The sequence below is a fragment of the Taurulus bubalis genome, assembly GCF_910589615.1.
Source record: "Taurulus bubalis genome assembly, chromosome: 15".
NCBI classification, from domain to species: Eukaryota; Metazoa; Chordata; class Actinopteri; order Perciformes; family Cottidae; genus Taurulus; species Taurulus bubalis.
In genome coordinates, this window is record NC_136603.1 from 19,962,748 (window position 1) to 19,977,585 (window position 14,838).

Below are 14,838 nucleotides of genomic sequence, written 5' to 3' on the forward strand. Positions count from 1 at the left end.
AACACACTGGATATAACAGCTATATCTGTACCTGTCTTCCAGTAAATAATATATGTAGAAAGCATGGCCGTTTGGCTGATGCCCCCCGTGCATTCGCCCGATGCCATGTGTGGATTAACTGTAACCTAGCAAGGGACCACTACCACTAACCTCCCTTTCATGTTCGCTGGAAGACGCCAGAGAGTGAAAAACCTCCAAGAACACGTTCACTGACCTTCAGTGTCTCTGCATTAAAAAGGAAAGTCCCACTGCCTGACTCATGCTTCCTTACAAGTCTCACAAACTTTGGCATCGTTCGTGTTTGCGATGCCTGTCACGGCCGTTGCAATTGCTTCCCCCTCTGTTCTCACATCTATGTGGAAACGCTCTCAGCAACTCTCCACCACAGGAAGATCTGCTCTGACAGAATCCTGCACTTGTGTTTTTCCTTTACTCCCCATTCCCACAAGCACAAACAATCCCAGCTGCCCTGACTTGTGAGGGCTGGCCTCTTTAGGTGTTTGACTCTCAGTCTGTGTGGAGACGTTCATTACGAACAGAAAGTGTAGCGCAAAGCAGGAGTGTCCAGCCTTCAGTGATGCTATATAGTTAGCCGTTAGTAAAGCCAATGGAGTTATTGGAGAGAATAAGCTCTGCGGAAAACTCAAGTTTATGCAATCGACAGAAGTAAAAAGCTAACGTCAGGCTGAAAACAAACTACGCCACCGTTGCATGAGCGCCAGTATACACAACGAGGAAAAGGCGGATCAGGCGGCATGATGACGTTTAGTTGTTTCAGTTAGCCGCTTGTTAGCAACCTTGTTTAAGACCCTTAGAAGTTTCAGAATTCACTAGAGAAGTATTAACTGAAGTATTGTGTATCATAGAATAAAACATAAATATCTTTAGTTGTTAACCACAGACCTTATTTCATGCATCCAACTTAAAAAAAAAAGAAGTGGAACAATGCTTACTTATTTCCCGATTTTATTACCAAGCACCACTCTACATGCAACAGCCCTGAGAAAAAAACATGGCACCATCCAGTGAATCCAAGCCTTCTTCTTCTCTATCTGTTGTTGCAGCTGTACGAGCACCTTTCAGATCTCTTTACGAACTTTGTGCTACTGTTGATGGAAAACCTCTCCACCCCGTGACATCAGATCTCAAGTGAAATGTTTTTAGTGATCAGTTTTTGATTTGTCTTTTCATGGTATGATCCTGCCTTCTATGATACAGGGCATCAGTGTCTGCCACAGACCTCACTTTTATACAGACAACACACACCATTGGCCATCATTCTAATAAGGTTAAATAGAGTATTTCATCTACATTCAATGTTATAAAAGGGATAATTCAGGAGGCACTCACAACCTAAAGTCCACCAGAAAGGACTATTAAACCAAACTAATTTTCAGCCCTCATGTTTGAATATACAAATATGAGTTACAACTAATTTGTATTAGCCATGAGAGGGAGCCTTCCTCGTCCCCCCACGGTGTCTCATACCGACACACAAGGCCCCCTTTGGCTTCTGTATGAGACGCACCGGGCTTTCAGGTAACTACGACGGAAAAGTATTCGCGTGATGACGAAATTTAAAGTCCAGACAAAAACGCAGAACACACAGGACATTTAAACTGTGTTCGTGGCTGGTGTGTGTGTTTCAGTGTTTGCGATGCATTTCCCCCCCGTGCTTATGTCACATCGTTTACACGTTGCTTAGATTACTTACTTATTTCAAGCCCAACCATGATGTTTTTCCTAAACCCAACTAAGTGTTTTTGCCTCCCAAACATAAGCGAGTGTTTGAGTGCGTGGTTATGACGTGCGTCAAAAAGCGACGCCAAGTTGTCTCGACAAAGCTCCAGCTTGTTGACGAGGAGGAAGGAGAACGCGTCGAAAATACGTGCAGATGTTCCCATCTCTCTGGATCAGTGCTGAAACTGAAAGCCCGATACTTCACTACTGTGGAACGACGTTGGCTATTTAAACCACTTGTCCACTAACTAACTGATGTGGTAGAAGGGTGTTGTACTCACACAATTTGTGCATTAATAATATTTATGTTAAATAAAATGTTTCCACCTTTTGGAGTGCAGTGTGTTCCATAACAAGAGGCATCAAGAGGTGCAAAGGGTGCTGGAGGGGATGAGTCATGTGGTGATATAAGCTTTTTTGGAGCCTGTGACTCTTTGTGCAGTTGCATACAACACACATTACATCAGATGTCCACATGCCGGAGGACAGCACCACAATGAATTGCCACCAACTGTTTGCATGTGTCAGTGCCCTTTTACTATTAAGTTACAGACTCTATTTTTGAGTCTCTACTGGGCAATTTACGTCTAATGGAACCCTGAGGGGAAAACGGCTGCTACTGTAGGACGGCTGTCCGGCAATGTGCTTGGTCGTGGATGTATGGGTGTTTTTCTGACATGACAAATTGGCACTTGGTAGATGTAAACCTGAAACAGTGAATTAGACTGAATTAGAGACTCATCCATCTCAGACTGCTGCAGTAAATGTCACCTAAAATTTGATTTAAATGTTTAGTAGGTTTAGTAAAGGTTCGATGCTTAACTTAACGTAAAGAAAAGAGCAGCAAGTGTTTAATGCGACATCGTTTCAGATCTTGCGCTTCTGCACATCAGTAATTCGCTTTCTCCGATTTATTTCAAATGGAGTTTCCTGATTTTCTTTACAGCTGATAGCAACAGTGCAGCAGAAGTAAAAGCAAACACACAGCATGAAATAGGATTTGTATTATTATGACATGTGCATTAATCATGTTTTTGCAGAGTTTTTGTTTCCCCCCCCTTAAACTGAGTAGACACTACACTCACATCTGGGTCATGTAGTCCAGCAGGGAGAGCAAAGCCCCCGATGTAACACTTTGTTTTTACATGATTAAGATCGGAGCCACTGGGCCTACTGCCACTGCAGTCACAGTAACAGTCAGATGTACATGACAGCCAGATGTCACTTCAGTGTACATGCAGAGAAGCTGGTGGTCGGCTGTAACACTGATTATTTAAGAAAATAGGAGTCATGAGTCAATTCTCAATTGATCTAGGTCACAGAATCCTTTTGGTCCAGACTCAAATACCTCACCATTGGGTGGATTTTCATGAAAGTTTGCATAAAGACTCATGGTGTCCTGAGGATGAATCCGACTGACTTTGATGATCCCCTGAGGTTTAAAGCCACTAAAAGGAAATGCAATTTTGGGTTGAATATGGCGGCCACTGTGGTGGAGAATTGTAATGTTTCCGAGCACCAGCTTCCCTTTAGAAAACAAGCAGGTCTAAAAGTCTGCCCCAAGCCATCAATCTCAGATTGTTTAGCATTGTACAGTAAATATTGCACAAGCTGTTCAGTGCAATATCAACTGAAACAGGACTGAAATAAACTAATCCCAGTCTTGGACGTGATGTGAAACCAGTCTCTCTCGACCCAAACCCTGGATTTTTCGCAACATGACAGCAAGAGACGAATCCTAATATTTTTGTTTCTGGCATGCAACTAGCACATGTGTTTTTTTTATTTTTAGTTGAGCTGAATATTTTCCAGGTCACCGTTGTTCTGCAGACATCAAAGTTGAAAGCTAAATTAGCGGTATAGGACCTGAAGGTGTGGGTTGGGCTAAGGGGCTACGCGGTGGCGGGATGAAGGGAGGGAGGGGCGGGCTGATCTGGCAGTTATGAGATTACGTTCCTGTACGACGTGGTGGCATTACTCCACCTGAGGGCCGTTGTGTTATAAAAAACAGTAAAGATAAAGTTGAAAAAGAAAGAAGTCTGAAGCTCATTTAACATATTTCCAAAACTGTCCTAAAAGATAAACAGGAGTCTGACATTCCCTTAGGGGGCATCTGCATCACTTAATTACACCCTTTGGTTAGAGAAGCACGACAAATTTTCTTTTCCCCCTCTTTCCGTCGTTGTTGGGCTTGAAGACTTCGAAGTGACAGAAATATTACATTTCAAAGTGAATGCCTTCATCTTCGGGACTGAGTTGTCTCTTCAATGGGTCATCTGGGGGAGGGTGGAGAGTTACTCTTCAGTGAGTTCAGAAGAGAGTCCTCCTTCTCAAGAATTCCTGATCCCAACCCTGACCTTTTGTTCTTTATCTCTTCCTCCTCCTGACAGGGCTTCACCTCTCCTCGCTTACAGCTACAGTGGGTAACTTTAATAAAACTTTGACTCGGTCGCCATGTGGGAAAGCTAGCTCCTCCCACCGACCAGAGCAAACGTTCTCATTTTACAGCTAAGCACTAAAACGTATTTCTGAAAACGTTTGAAGTGAGAAATAGCCAATGCCGTAACAACATGTTTTTCATTTTTGATCAGTGCGGCCTACTTTGACAGTTTGATCGGAGTTTGTGAACTTCAGAGCAGTGACTGACATTTAAACAAATATGTTCATTGTATGGATGTCAATCTAAATGCATTTTTTTTCAGTACAGCTAATAAAAGTGTTCTTTGGCAGTTTTCTTCCATTTTATTACAACTCTACAACATAGTAATATCATCCCCATGAATAAATACAGATGTATGCTTTGTCCTCAGTCTGCACCATTGAATAACAAAAGCACACCATGCGATGAGGGGTAAGTTTGGTCCTACTTTGGTATGAGCATCGCTGAAAGCCTGATGGCCAACACCTGTCTAAACAGATTTAGATGAAATACAATATAATCATCTGCTCCAAGATTAATAGACTCCTCTCTTTAAAAAGCTATATCCAACCAGGCAGGTCAGTCAAGAGCATGTTCTTGTTTACAGTGACAGCCCTTATGCCCCTGGGTCCGTAGCAACTGGCTGAGTGAATCACAGCTTTGTCCAAATACTTTAGGGTGAACTGGGTTTGCTCCAAAGCGAATGAGCTGTTCTGTCAAACAGTGAGTCTCAGCTTTCCATTTTGCAAACGGTGCTCTCTTCAAGGCGTGTGTGTGTACTGTATGTGTGTCTGTATGTTTTATGTTTTTGAAACAGGCTGTATTATTGGGAATTTTAGAAGATTTCATCTACTAGAGCAATTTGGGGGTAATTGACATAGTGAATAAATAAATAAATAATATCCAATAGAAAACAAAATTAATATAAAGTATAAAAAAAGTTGCTAGCCAGATTCATCATCTGGAACCATTGCCGTTGGGCAGACACTCACAAATGATAGGACAGTTATAATACAGATACTGCTCCTTATTCCGCAAATGTTTTATCTCAACTCTTTTAATTATAGAGCTAATTTTGAACTTTGGTTAAAAATAAAAACAAACACCTGGCTTTATGAAACAAAAGATGGGAAGGGGATTTATCTATTCTGGGCTATGTGCTACTGAACAGGGTTTTCTATAAATAATTATATTGGGACAGTAAAACATATCCACTCTGCGACTGCGTGTTCATGTTCATGGCCTAACCCACAGGAACCGAGTGCAACTCGTCCTCCGCTCCGCGGAACTGTTCATCTGCCGCCGTGTCTACACGGACAACAATAATACACGCACGCACTGCGCTTCCGTTGCCCATGACACCGGAGCGAAGTTCTGACAGCTGACTCTCCAATCAGTTTATATCCACTCCGAGCCCCCGAAATAATCACTTTTGAAGTTATTTACAGTCGGACGCGCCTCCCATAACCTCCGGCTGGGGTACGCAGACAGCACAGAGGAGGGCGGCTGATTATGGTGTAGCAAAGAGCGCGAGCTCTGAGAAAGCAGGTAAAAAAATAATTTAAAAAAAGGCAACACACAAGCTAACAGTGGCTAGCAGAGCTCCTCCGTTAATAACTCGCGTCCGCCTCCACTATTTAAAACGAGTGACATTTATTCGGGCCCTCGGCAACGTGCGCGAGGAACGAGCGCGAGCCGGGGCTGGTTTTAAGCACCGACGTTGCGTCTAGCTAGCTGTGATTTAGCGGCGTTAGCGGCTCGTCGTCAACGCCGGTTAACGAGCTAAAAGTACAGCGACGAGCCGGTAACGTAACTTCTGAAAGTACTCACGTTACATAGCGTTACTATTGACTGCAGTCCAAAAGGTTGTTGTCTCGAGGGACACGCACTTGCTTGTGTTAGTGTCATAACAAGTTAGCTGGACTCATTTAGCGTTAGTTCCTAACATTAAAGGCAGGCTATACCCTTTAAAAAAAATAAAAAACTTACTCCATATTCTATATATAGTTAAGAGGATATATTTATTTTAGCAGTGCAGGTGTGTGTTTATCTGCTGGCTAGTTGTGTTAACCTGTATGTGCAAAGTGTTTTAGTTTTCCTTCTCTGACAACTGTTCTCTGCATAATGCTGCATCCCCTCGACCTAGTTTTTTTTTTACTTGTTGTTGTCTCTTGTTTACACTTTACCCTCTGCCACTGGAATCCTGTAAATGTCCCCACTGCGGGACTAATAAAGGATTATTGTATGTTATCCAGGTAGTGCGTGTCAGTGCAGTGACTGACAGCGATGGCAGGTGGACTCAGTGACTCGCGTTTTATGGGTCGCACTGATACCGGATAGCCTCGCCCTCTGCTGCTGTTGCTGCCCAAATGAGCTCACACAGACTGGGCTAGAGAGGTTAAAAGTCCTCTGCACCACCTGCAGAGTTGTACTTCTAGTAAAAGAGTAGCGGTGGGCTTTAGCAGTTAAAACTAGTGGGCTTAAAGCCAGGTTTCCTAACCCATGCAACGCATTACTTCCTAGTTTGAAACATGACATTGAGTAATTACATTTTTAGGTCATTTAATAATTCATGTATGAATATTTTTGAAACGTCATCTTTGCTCGGATTAAGCTGACATTCCCCCAATTTAAAATGTGTTAATCCGTTATGGATATTGTTCATTTTACAAGTGCATATGCAGAAGAATAAAAACGCAACCAGGAAACGAGTAAGGCCCACTCTAGGGCTGCAATGCGTCAACAGTTACAGGAAGACGTGTTTACAGAGAGTAAACGCTTTAATCTCTGAGTTTAACGCCGTCGTGCCGTAGATACCGGCTTCCTGCCAAAGTTGGCAGAAGTGTGAGGTTGAAGTAGTCTTTTGGCTTCCTGTGTCTTATCTGTTCCAGTTTTGAATCTCGTTCAGCAAACCAAAACGGCACTCAGACCATCAGCTGATTTGCGATGCTTGTCTCTGTAGGCTCCCTTCTGTCTGGTACAATCTTTTTCTTTTTGTAAACAATTGAACAGTATGCCATAAACAAGTTAATTTTTTTAAATCATTTTGTTATGAACTTCTGAGTTCAGATAGCAGATGAGCAGATGGCCAGAATTCAACTCCTTCATTTATACTGCATACATTTAATTTCTGACAGCGAGTAGGTATTTTTGTGTTTCAGCTCGAGAGGTTTTGTTATTAATTCCATCAGTTTCATGCATTTTGATGTAACAAGACGCAACAGTTGTGCACAGACAAGTTGTGCCCCCACAGTAGGAAAGAGAGTCTTAATTGCATTTGACTCCACTAATCAATAACAAGCACTCAATTTTCCCACTGGAGTTGAATGGTGTCATAGTTGTTAGTGTATTGCTGTAGGAAGTATAAACGCCATCAACCTTTACCTCATGGTGTCAAAAGATCTCAAGGCCTATCTTTTCTGAGCGGAACTGAGCTTCGGCCTTGGATATAATGTACGTTGAAAGGCCCTTCTCTGTATTTTTTTTTTTTCCCACCCATCCAGCCTTTCATTATATATGTCCACTGGTTTTGTGCAGTGTTGTGGGGGTTGTGGGTGGGGTGGAGCCTATTCCAACTCATTGGGCTAGCTGCAAAGTGCACGACCGGCGAGCAATTTTAAAGTTGCTAGTTCACCTCGCGTGCATGTCTTTTGGTCTGCAAGTGGAAACCCATTGTGAATTTTTTATTTCAATATTATAATAACTTTTTCCCACCTTTATTCTATATTAACTCGTTTGTTCTTTTTCCATCTCTAGTTTATATGAACTTGTTTGTTCTTTTTCCACCTCTATTTCATATTAACTCGTTGGTTCTTAACGTCCTGTGTGATTGACAGGCCTTTTTTGAGCAGCGGGGGCGCGGCGGAGCACAGTGCGGCGCCAAGCAGACCGAGGCGGACCACAGCAGCCCAGCCATGCTTACGTTGGCCAGTAAGCTGAAGCGGGACGACGGGGGAAAGACGGGCCGCGCCTCCGGAGCCTCCGACTCCACCCACCGGATCTCCATCAGGGACCGCCTCCTTACCAAAGGTCCATTGCTTCGTCAGCTCACCTCATTTTCTTTTATACGGACGCATAACTAGCTAAATATTTAAAAGCAGACACTGTAGCCCCCCCCCCCAAAAAAGTTATTTCTTGACTGTTTCTTTCAGAAATATATATGCATGCTTCTTTTCCTCCATGGGGGTTTTGGCTTTGTCATTCTGTTTTTCATTTTTTTCCTGTTCCCTTCTTTCTCTCTCTGAACATGTTTCTGCTTCCTGCTCCTTGGGTTTTATTTATAGTTACCTCTCGTTGCCTTGAGATGCAGCTTCCAGGCACCTGCCTCCTCTCCTCCCTTAAATTTTAAGCGCTTGTTCTTGTCCTTCTCGGGTTTTTTTCATCACGTTTGTCTCCTTGTGCTGCCACCATTTCCCATCATGTGTTCACCTTTCTGGGTTCTCGCCTGTCTTCGCTTTAGTCCATACATATACTTAAAGACATTATTATACCCAACCACTATGACTAGTGAAATGAAGGCTATAGTTTGGAGAAGAGTAGATTCAACAGTGTTTTTTGTCCAATGCTGCTCCAATTCATATACAGTTCTATATGAAAGTGAGTGGATGTAATCTCACAAGCACCCAATCAAATGCCCTCCAGAACGACGTCTGAATGACTTGCTTTTCTTTCTCGTTTAGCTTAACTTTGTAAAAGACAATATAGCAAATAAATAGATGTGTACACATTTATTTAATTGTTGTTTATTGTTAAAATAATAAATCATACACCGGCAACATGGTAAAAAATGTGCAGGAATTTACATGTCAGGTGTGAACCCTTTAAATGTAGCAGCAAATTGGTCAAAACTTAAAACAGGAATTACAATTCTGTATAGTACATCCCTATACTGTACTAAAGTTATATAGTAATGCATTCATTACATGGAATTGAACTGAATAGATCAGCCCCTTTTGTCGCTGATACCCCATCCAGCTATTTGAGTCTGTGTCGGCCCGATGTGCATCGTCTGTATTGGTCCATCCTTGGTGCTGATCATCACTCTTCAAAGAACGTCGGTGGCCATGTCATCTAACTAAACGTGACAAAGAGAAATGCAGGGCTTGTCGAGTAAACCATCTAGCACTGTGAGTTTACAGACAAACACTGAAGCAGTCGATATCACTTAAAGGACACCTTCAGCCAGAAGGGAGGGTTTTACCTTGGTGTTAATGCCGCCCCCCTCCCTTCTTTTTTTAAAATGTTGAAGTGTTAAACCAGCAGATGCATAAAAGCAGCGAAAGGAGTGTCAGACGTGAAAACAGAACAAGAGAACCTGAGAGTGTTTAAGAAAAGAAGAAGAAGAAGAAGAAGAATAAGAAATGCAACCGGACTTGACCCAGAGGCTACACTAGCTGAACAACCCTCCACTCTTCACTTCTCATTTCCTTCATCTCTCTTCTTTTTTCTTTTTTTTTTTACCTCCTCCCTTCTGTCACCAGTCGATGACTGTTTTTCCTCCACTGCATTGTGTTGTCATTCATTTACAACTTCCATGTTAGACATTTTGCTTTCCTGACTGACATTTCTTTTACAAAAAATAAATAAAAATAGGAGTGTGACAGTGTCGGCTGTCGTTGTGTGAGGATCTCACATCTTTGTCTTTGTCTGTGTCTCTTCTCTCCTCCCTTATTCATGATTATTTTTCTTCTTCTCTCAATAGAAGTTGCAGAACTTGAAGCCAATCTCCCTAGTGAGTATTCTTTCCACTTCCATACACACCGGCCTCCGTTTAGTCAGCCTCTCTCTGACTTTGCATTCCTCCCCGTGTTTACATTAGTGTTTGTTCAGCGGCCCCACATCTTCTCCTAGTCAACACATCTGAAAGAGCAACAGCTGAACGACTTAAAGTGACAGAAATATAAATAATTTACATAATGTAGTATTGTAAATATTGTCCTCCTGGTCCTTTTATTTTTCTCAACTCAGGAAAGAAAACCATTATTTATGTTAAAATATCAAAGTATTAATGAGGATTAATGTGGCTTGATGTATTGTTTCAGGCTTGTTGAATAATAGAAGTGAGAGAACTGACAGGTTCACTGGGAAAATATTTTGAGTCGTACATCTTCTCGATGAGATGCGGGATATTAAAACTGTGTTCATCTACACAGTTCGGGTGAAAAACGATTCCAAAGCCCATAAACCATTTTTTAGGGAGGATGTGCACGGCTAAAGAAGCCACGCTGCTCCCTTTGGCTATAATGCTCGTCCGACCCGTTCTCCATTACCAACAACAGCGGTGAAATATAGTCATGTGGAAAATATTGATTTTGCCCGAAGGCGTCGACGCTTGAGCTTTGTGCCGTGGATCTGGACGGCCGTATGACACTGAAGGATTTTCACTGTCACGGGCGGACATGAACTCAGGAGATAGGAGGAGAGAAGCTGTTTTATACGGCCTTCTCTGTGTTTTCAAAACGACTCGTACGAACACATTTGTTTGAGTGATTTTGAGAACATTTTAGGAACTCCCCTAATTTAGTTTTTCTTCCATTAAGTCTATATGGAGACTCTGACTTATGTGTGAGTCAAAATATACGAGTGTTACAGACCTGTCATACGAGTCGTGCACAGATAGTCGGTCCTTTTCCTCGACACAGGGAACGATGACGACGCCTTGATCTGAATGAGTTTGGAGTTTTAAGCACCTTAAGCCTATGTAGCAGGAAAAGTCTAAATATAAAAAGAAACATTGATTTTCTGTTATATTATCATCCCTCCAACATTACTCAATTGTTATACTTTGATTGTCAATTCATGCTTTACAGCTCCTTTGCATAATGTTGTTTGATACATCTGGAGGTTGCTGGGGCACGTTGGCATAAATGAATGAAACAAAAGACAAACAATCTGTCAGACGTGATAAAATGATCTTCAGTGTTTTTTCAGAGTGCCGTTTTGTACAAGATGTTGTACAGATGTTGTAGATCGTCTGCTTTGCCCAACTGAAAAGCAGATTCCCTTCAGTCAGTGTTTGCTGTACACTCATTACAGTCGTCACCACAAACAATATGTTTAATATTACTCACAGTGTTTTGCACGGATTAAAACAGGAAAGGTTATTCAGTCAAAGGAGCTGATGTGGTGTAAAGTTTGATTGAAAAACCTTTTACAAAAAAAAGAAAAGCGCTCCCATTGTGGGCGCAGTACACGTCCTTGAACACCAGGGGGGAATGTGGTGCCACAGCAAGTTTTAAGGCATAAATCCTGCAGTCTGTGTGGACAGTGTGAACATACTGTGGCTGAATACAATATATCCAAATGTTAATATGTTAATGCCACTGTTTGACACAAAGGCAAGCAATCAAAACTAATGGTAGTTCTTCACACAGCTGCTTCTGGCTATTATCTTTGACTCTAATAATTAATAACCCCTCATTTGCTCTTGTCCAGGTACATGCAAAGCCAGTTTCCCAGATGAGGACAAGCTGCATCATTTTCACCTGGCAGTGTCTCCTGGTAAGAGAAAAATCACCCTCTTGTTTTCTTGATCTGCTCTAATCATGTCACAGCTGCTCTGTTGATGGGATGCAGCAGTGTGGTTGGTTGCTCATTATATTGGTGGACGCTGAATTTAATGTTGTTTTAGAATTAAACACTTTTTAAATCGGACCCAAATATTTGAAGTAAAAGGCAAGCAGGTGTAACGTTCGAGATTTAATCAACCCCCGAATCAAAGCTCAGCAAAGTGCAGGATGCAAACAGATCAAGGAAAAACCACCTTAAAATTGCTGTGTGTTATGAGAGGCGGAATCGACTGCATGTCATGAATAATGACTGATAACAGGCAGAGACAGGACTGGTCACCGGTGTGAACGCCGGGGAGTCACTGTCTGGACTTAATGACCTGACAAAGCACACGGAGGACAGCAGTTTAACAGCTTTCAACCTATTATTGAGGGGAAAATACCCGCACCGACGCACACGCGTTGATTTGCACAGATGGCTTCACGTGGATCGATTATAAGATCGCTTCCTGAACAGATTTCAACTCCAAGTTCTTTTTTAATTTAATTCTTTTTACACCAAACCGAACGGGTTAAATGTTAAAGTGCTCTAAACCACCAGGAAGGACATGCAGCCACATTCTCATTTCACACAATAGGCAGGGTTTGGTTTTGGTTCTGGGGGCGCGTGTTGTGACGGGGTGGCAGACTGCACATCTTTGTTCGTCCATCTGGGTCTTGTGAGTGTTCCCCTTTTGAAACGAGCGCTCCAGTCTTCTAGACTGCCGCAAAGTCGTGCAATCGGCTCGCTCAGCAGTTTTCTAAGCAAAATGGGCCACCTGTGGAATATTGGACGAACCCAGCACACTGGTGTGGGATTACCAGGAGTCTCTGGAGGGTCCCTCTCACCTGCTCTCGCTGTTTGACACAGACACACGCACACGCACACACACACACGAGAGAGACACACACGAGAGAGACACAAGCCACACCAGAGACTGAGAGAAACACGGCTTTGTGTTTTTGTGTGGACGACACGAGTACTGGAAAGAGAGGGACTAAGACAGAGCCTGGAGATGGAGTTAAATGTTATTTTCAAACACTCTTTTGACCATATGGGGGAGGAGGAAGGAGCGGGTTCTCCTTCAATCAGAAGATCAGCGGTTAGATCCCCGGCTCCTCCAGTCCATGTCGACGTGTCCTTGGGCAAGACACTTAACGCCAAATTGTTCCCGTGGTGTACCAGAGACCGTTTACCATTTCAGCTTATTCAGGCCAATTCAGCAATAAAAGTAATGCACTGTTTGTGTATCCCACAAAATTATTTTTTTATTTATTCCACTTAATCACAAAACAAGGAAGTATAAAGACGTAAGTCGGGAGGTGACTTAGGCACCGTTGTGCAATTGTCCTATGTGGTTTCAGAGACCTGGTAACTAACTTGTGTCATTAGTAATTTTATCTGGTGCATCTTAATTTGTTACAAGACAGTTGATGGAAGTCACTGCATCCATTTGTTTGCCAACTAAGATGTTTTGATATCTGGATGTTTTAGGAAGTGGTGAATTCATTCAATACTTTCAAGCTGTTCTAGCCTTTGTGTGTCTGTGTGTGTGTGTGTGTGTGTGCGTGTGTGTGTCATCCGTCTCCCTGTCACCTGAATAGGCTCGGTGTCGCCAGCTTAGTTTTCCACAAAGGACTTTGTCAGCAAGATCTGCAGAGAAAAGCAAAGTTCAGCAATTAGAGAGACACTTTTGGTGTCATGGTCTTGAAGGGGAGTTGATAAGGACATTGAGTTCTCAGAGAAAGTCTTGCTCAATTATTCAGGACCTCTGTCTCCCCCATCCCTCTTTCACCCGTCACTTCCTTTCACTTTGTTGTTTTTTGTTCTCTTCCTCTTTCCTGCGCTCTCTTTTTACCCCTCCATTACACCTGGTGTTTTAACAGAGTCCTCAGTTGTTCTACTACAGCCAGAGGACCATGCTACTCTGGAGTCGGACCGAATACAGTACATTAAGGAAACAAGCACGTAAATATAACTAGGCCACTCTAAAGTATTAACACTAATCCGTGAACTACATTTTAAAATATTTTTTACATGAAAAATATATATGAAAGTAGTGGAAGTTTATTAAGGAAAAAGAAAATACCACCTTGAGTCATCTCTGCGTGTCCCTGATGCGATGTGCAAGGTGTCTCGTTTGTTTCTGCCGTCTTCATACGGTGCTGTCAAATCTCCTTTCCAATTTGTTGTTCAGTAACTGGGCATTATACACACCGAAGCATTCATTTGCACTGCGGGGAAGTGGTCAGGAAAATGTAAAATGGGAACTCGCCTCAGGATGCAGGTTGTCAAATATCTCTTCCATCCAAACCAATGCAAGATAAAATCATCTCGACTCATGGGGTGAATGTATAGCTCAAGGCCCACGTAAGTGCTTCTGTCCTTTTTCTTTACTCCTTTTTTTCCCTCCCTTCTTTTGTGTTTTCCTCTCTTTGTGTTACCTACGTTTCTCACGGAAACTCCTCTGTTTGCTTTGAACAGTAGAATCATGAATCAGGTAATGCTGTAATTTAAGCATTGGATTGACTGTTGTTGGTTCACCAACAAAACAAAATAAAACTGACTTGATGGTTCCAGCCACAAAACACATTGCTTCGCAAAATGTGTAAAAAAAAAAAAAAAAAGAGAAGAGAACTCACATGCCTAGGTTTTTGGTAATTGAGATTGTTTTGCTGACACACAATTCTCACTCAGTGGTTTTACTTGGCTGAGAGCAAAGTATTTGATCAAAATGTATTTCTACCAATATTAACCTATTATAATGTTTTGCTACATAACCCCCCCCAAAGAAAATCAGTGTTTTCCGAGATCTGATCGGTCGGAACGCCTCTTCAGTTGCTCCGCTTAGTTTCCTTTCCTTTTCCCATCAACAGCTCTGTGTCGCGACCCCGTTGCTCCGGACCCCTGTGTCTCTGAGGAATGGGGACAGCAGCAACACTCTGAGGGTGAACCCCTTCTCACATGTCATTGTTCGGATTATTAGAAATGCAATAATTAAAAAAGAAAAATGACGTTGTCTTTGTGTGTTCAGACGGGTGTTTATTCCTGCTTGATTTGCATACGAATAATTGGCTTGTTGTTGTACACATTCCTGCAGAAACCTGCATACAGAGATCGGCCATTTTTAA

The 14,838-nt window shown here is 42.4% G+C and overlaps 1 protein-coding gene across 1 annotated transcript in view; it reads left to right on the top strand.

Moving 5' to 3' along the window:
• The first annotated feature begins 5,602 nt into the window (after positions 1-5,602).
• Positions 5,603-14,838, top strand: part of ube2f (ubiquitin-conjugating enzyme E2F (putative)) — a 33,206-nt gene continuing 23,970 nt past the window's right edge. Inside the window, exons 1-4 of the mRNA XM_079230798.1 lie at positions 5,603-5,707; positions 7,996-8,188; positions 9,861-9,890; positions 11,594-11,659. Coding sequence (XP_079086924.1) covers positions 8,074-8,188; positions 9,861-9,890; positions 11,594-11,659 — 211 coding nt within the window. The 5' untranslated portion in view covers positions 5,603-5,707; positions 7,996-8,073. The remainder of the gene's footprint in view (positions 5,708-7,995; positions 8,189-9,860; positions 9,891-11,593; positions 11,660-14,838) is intronic.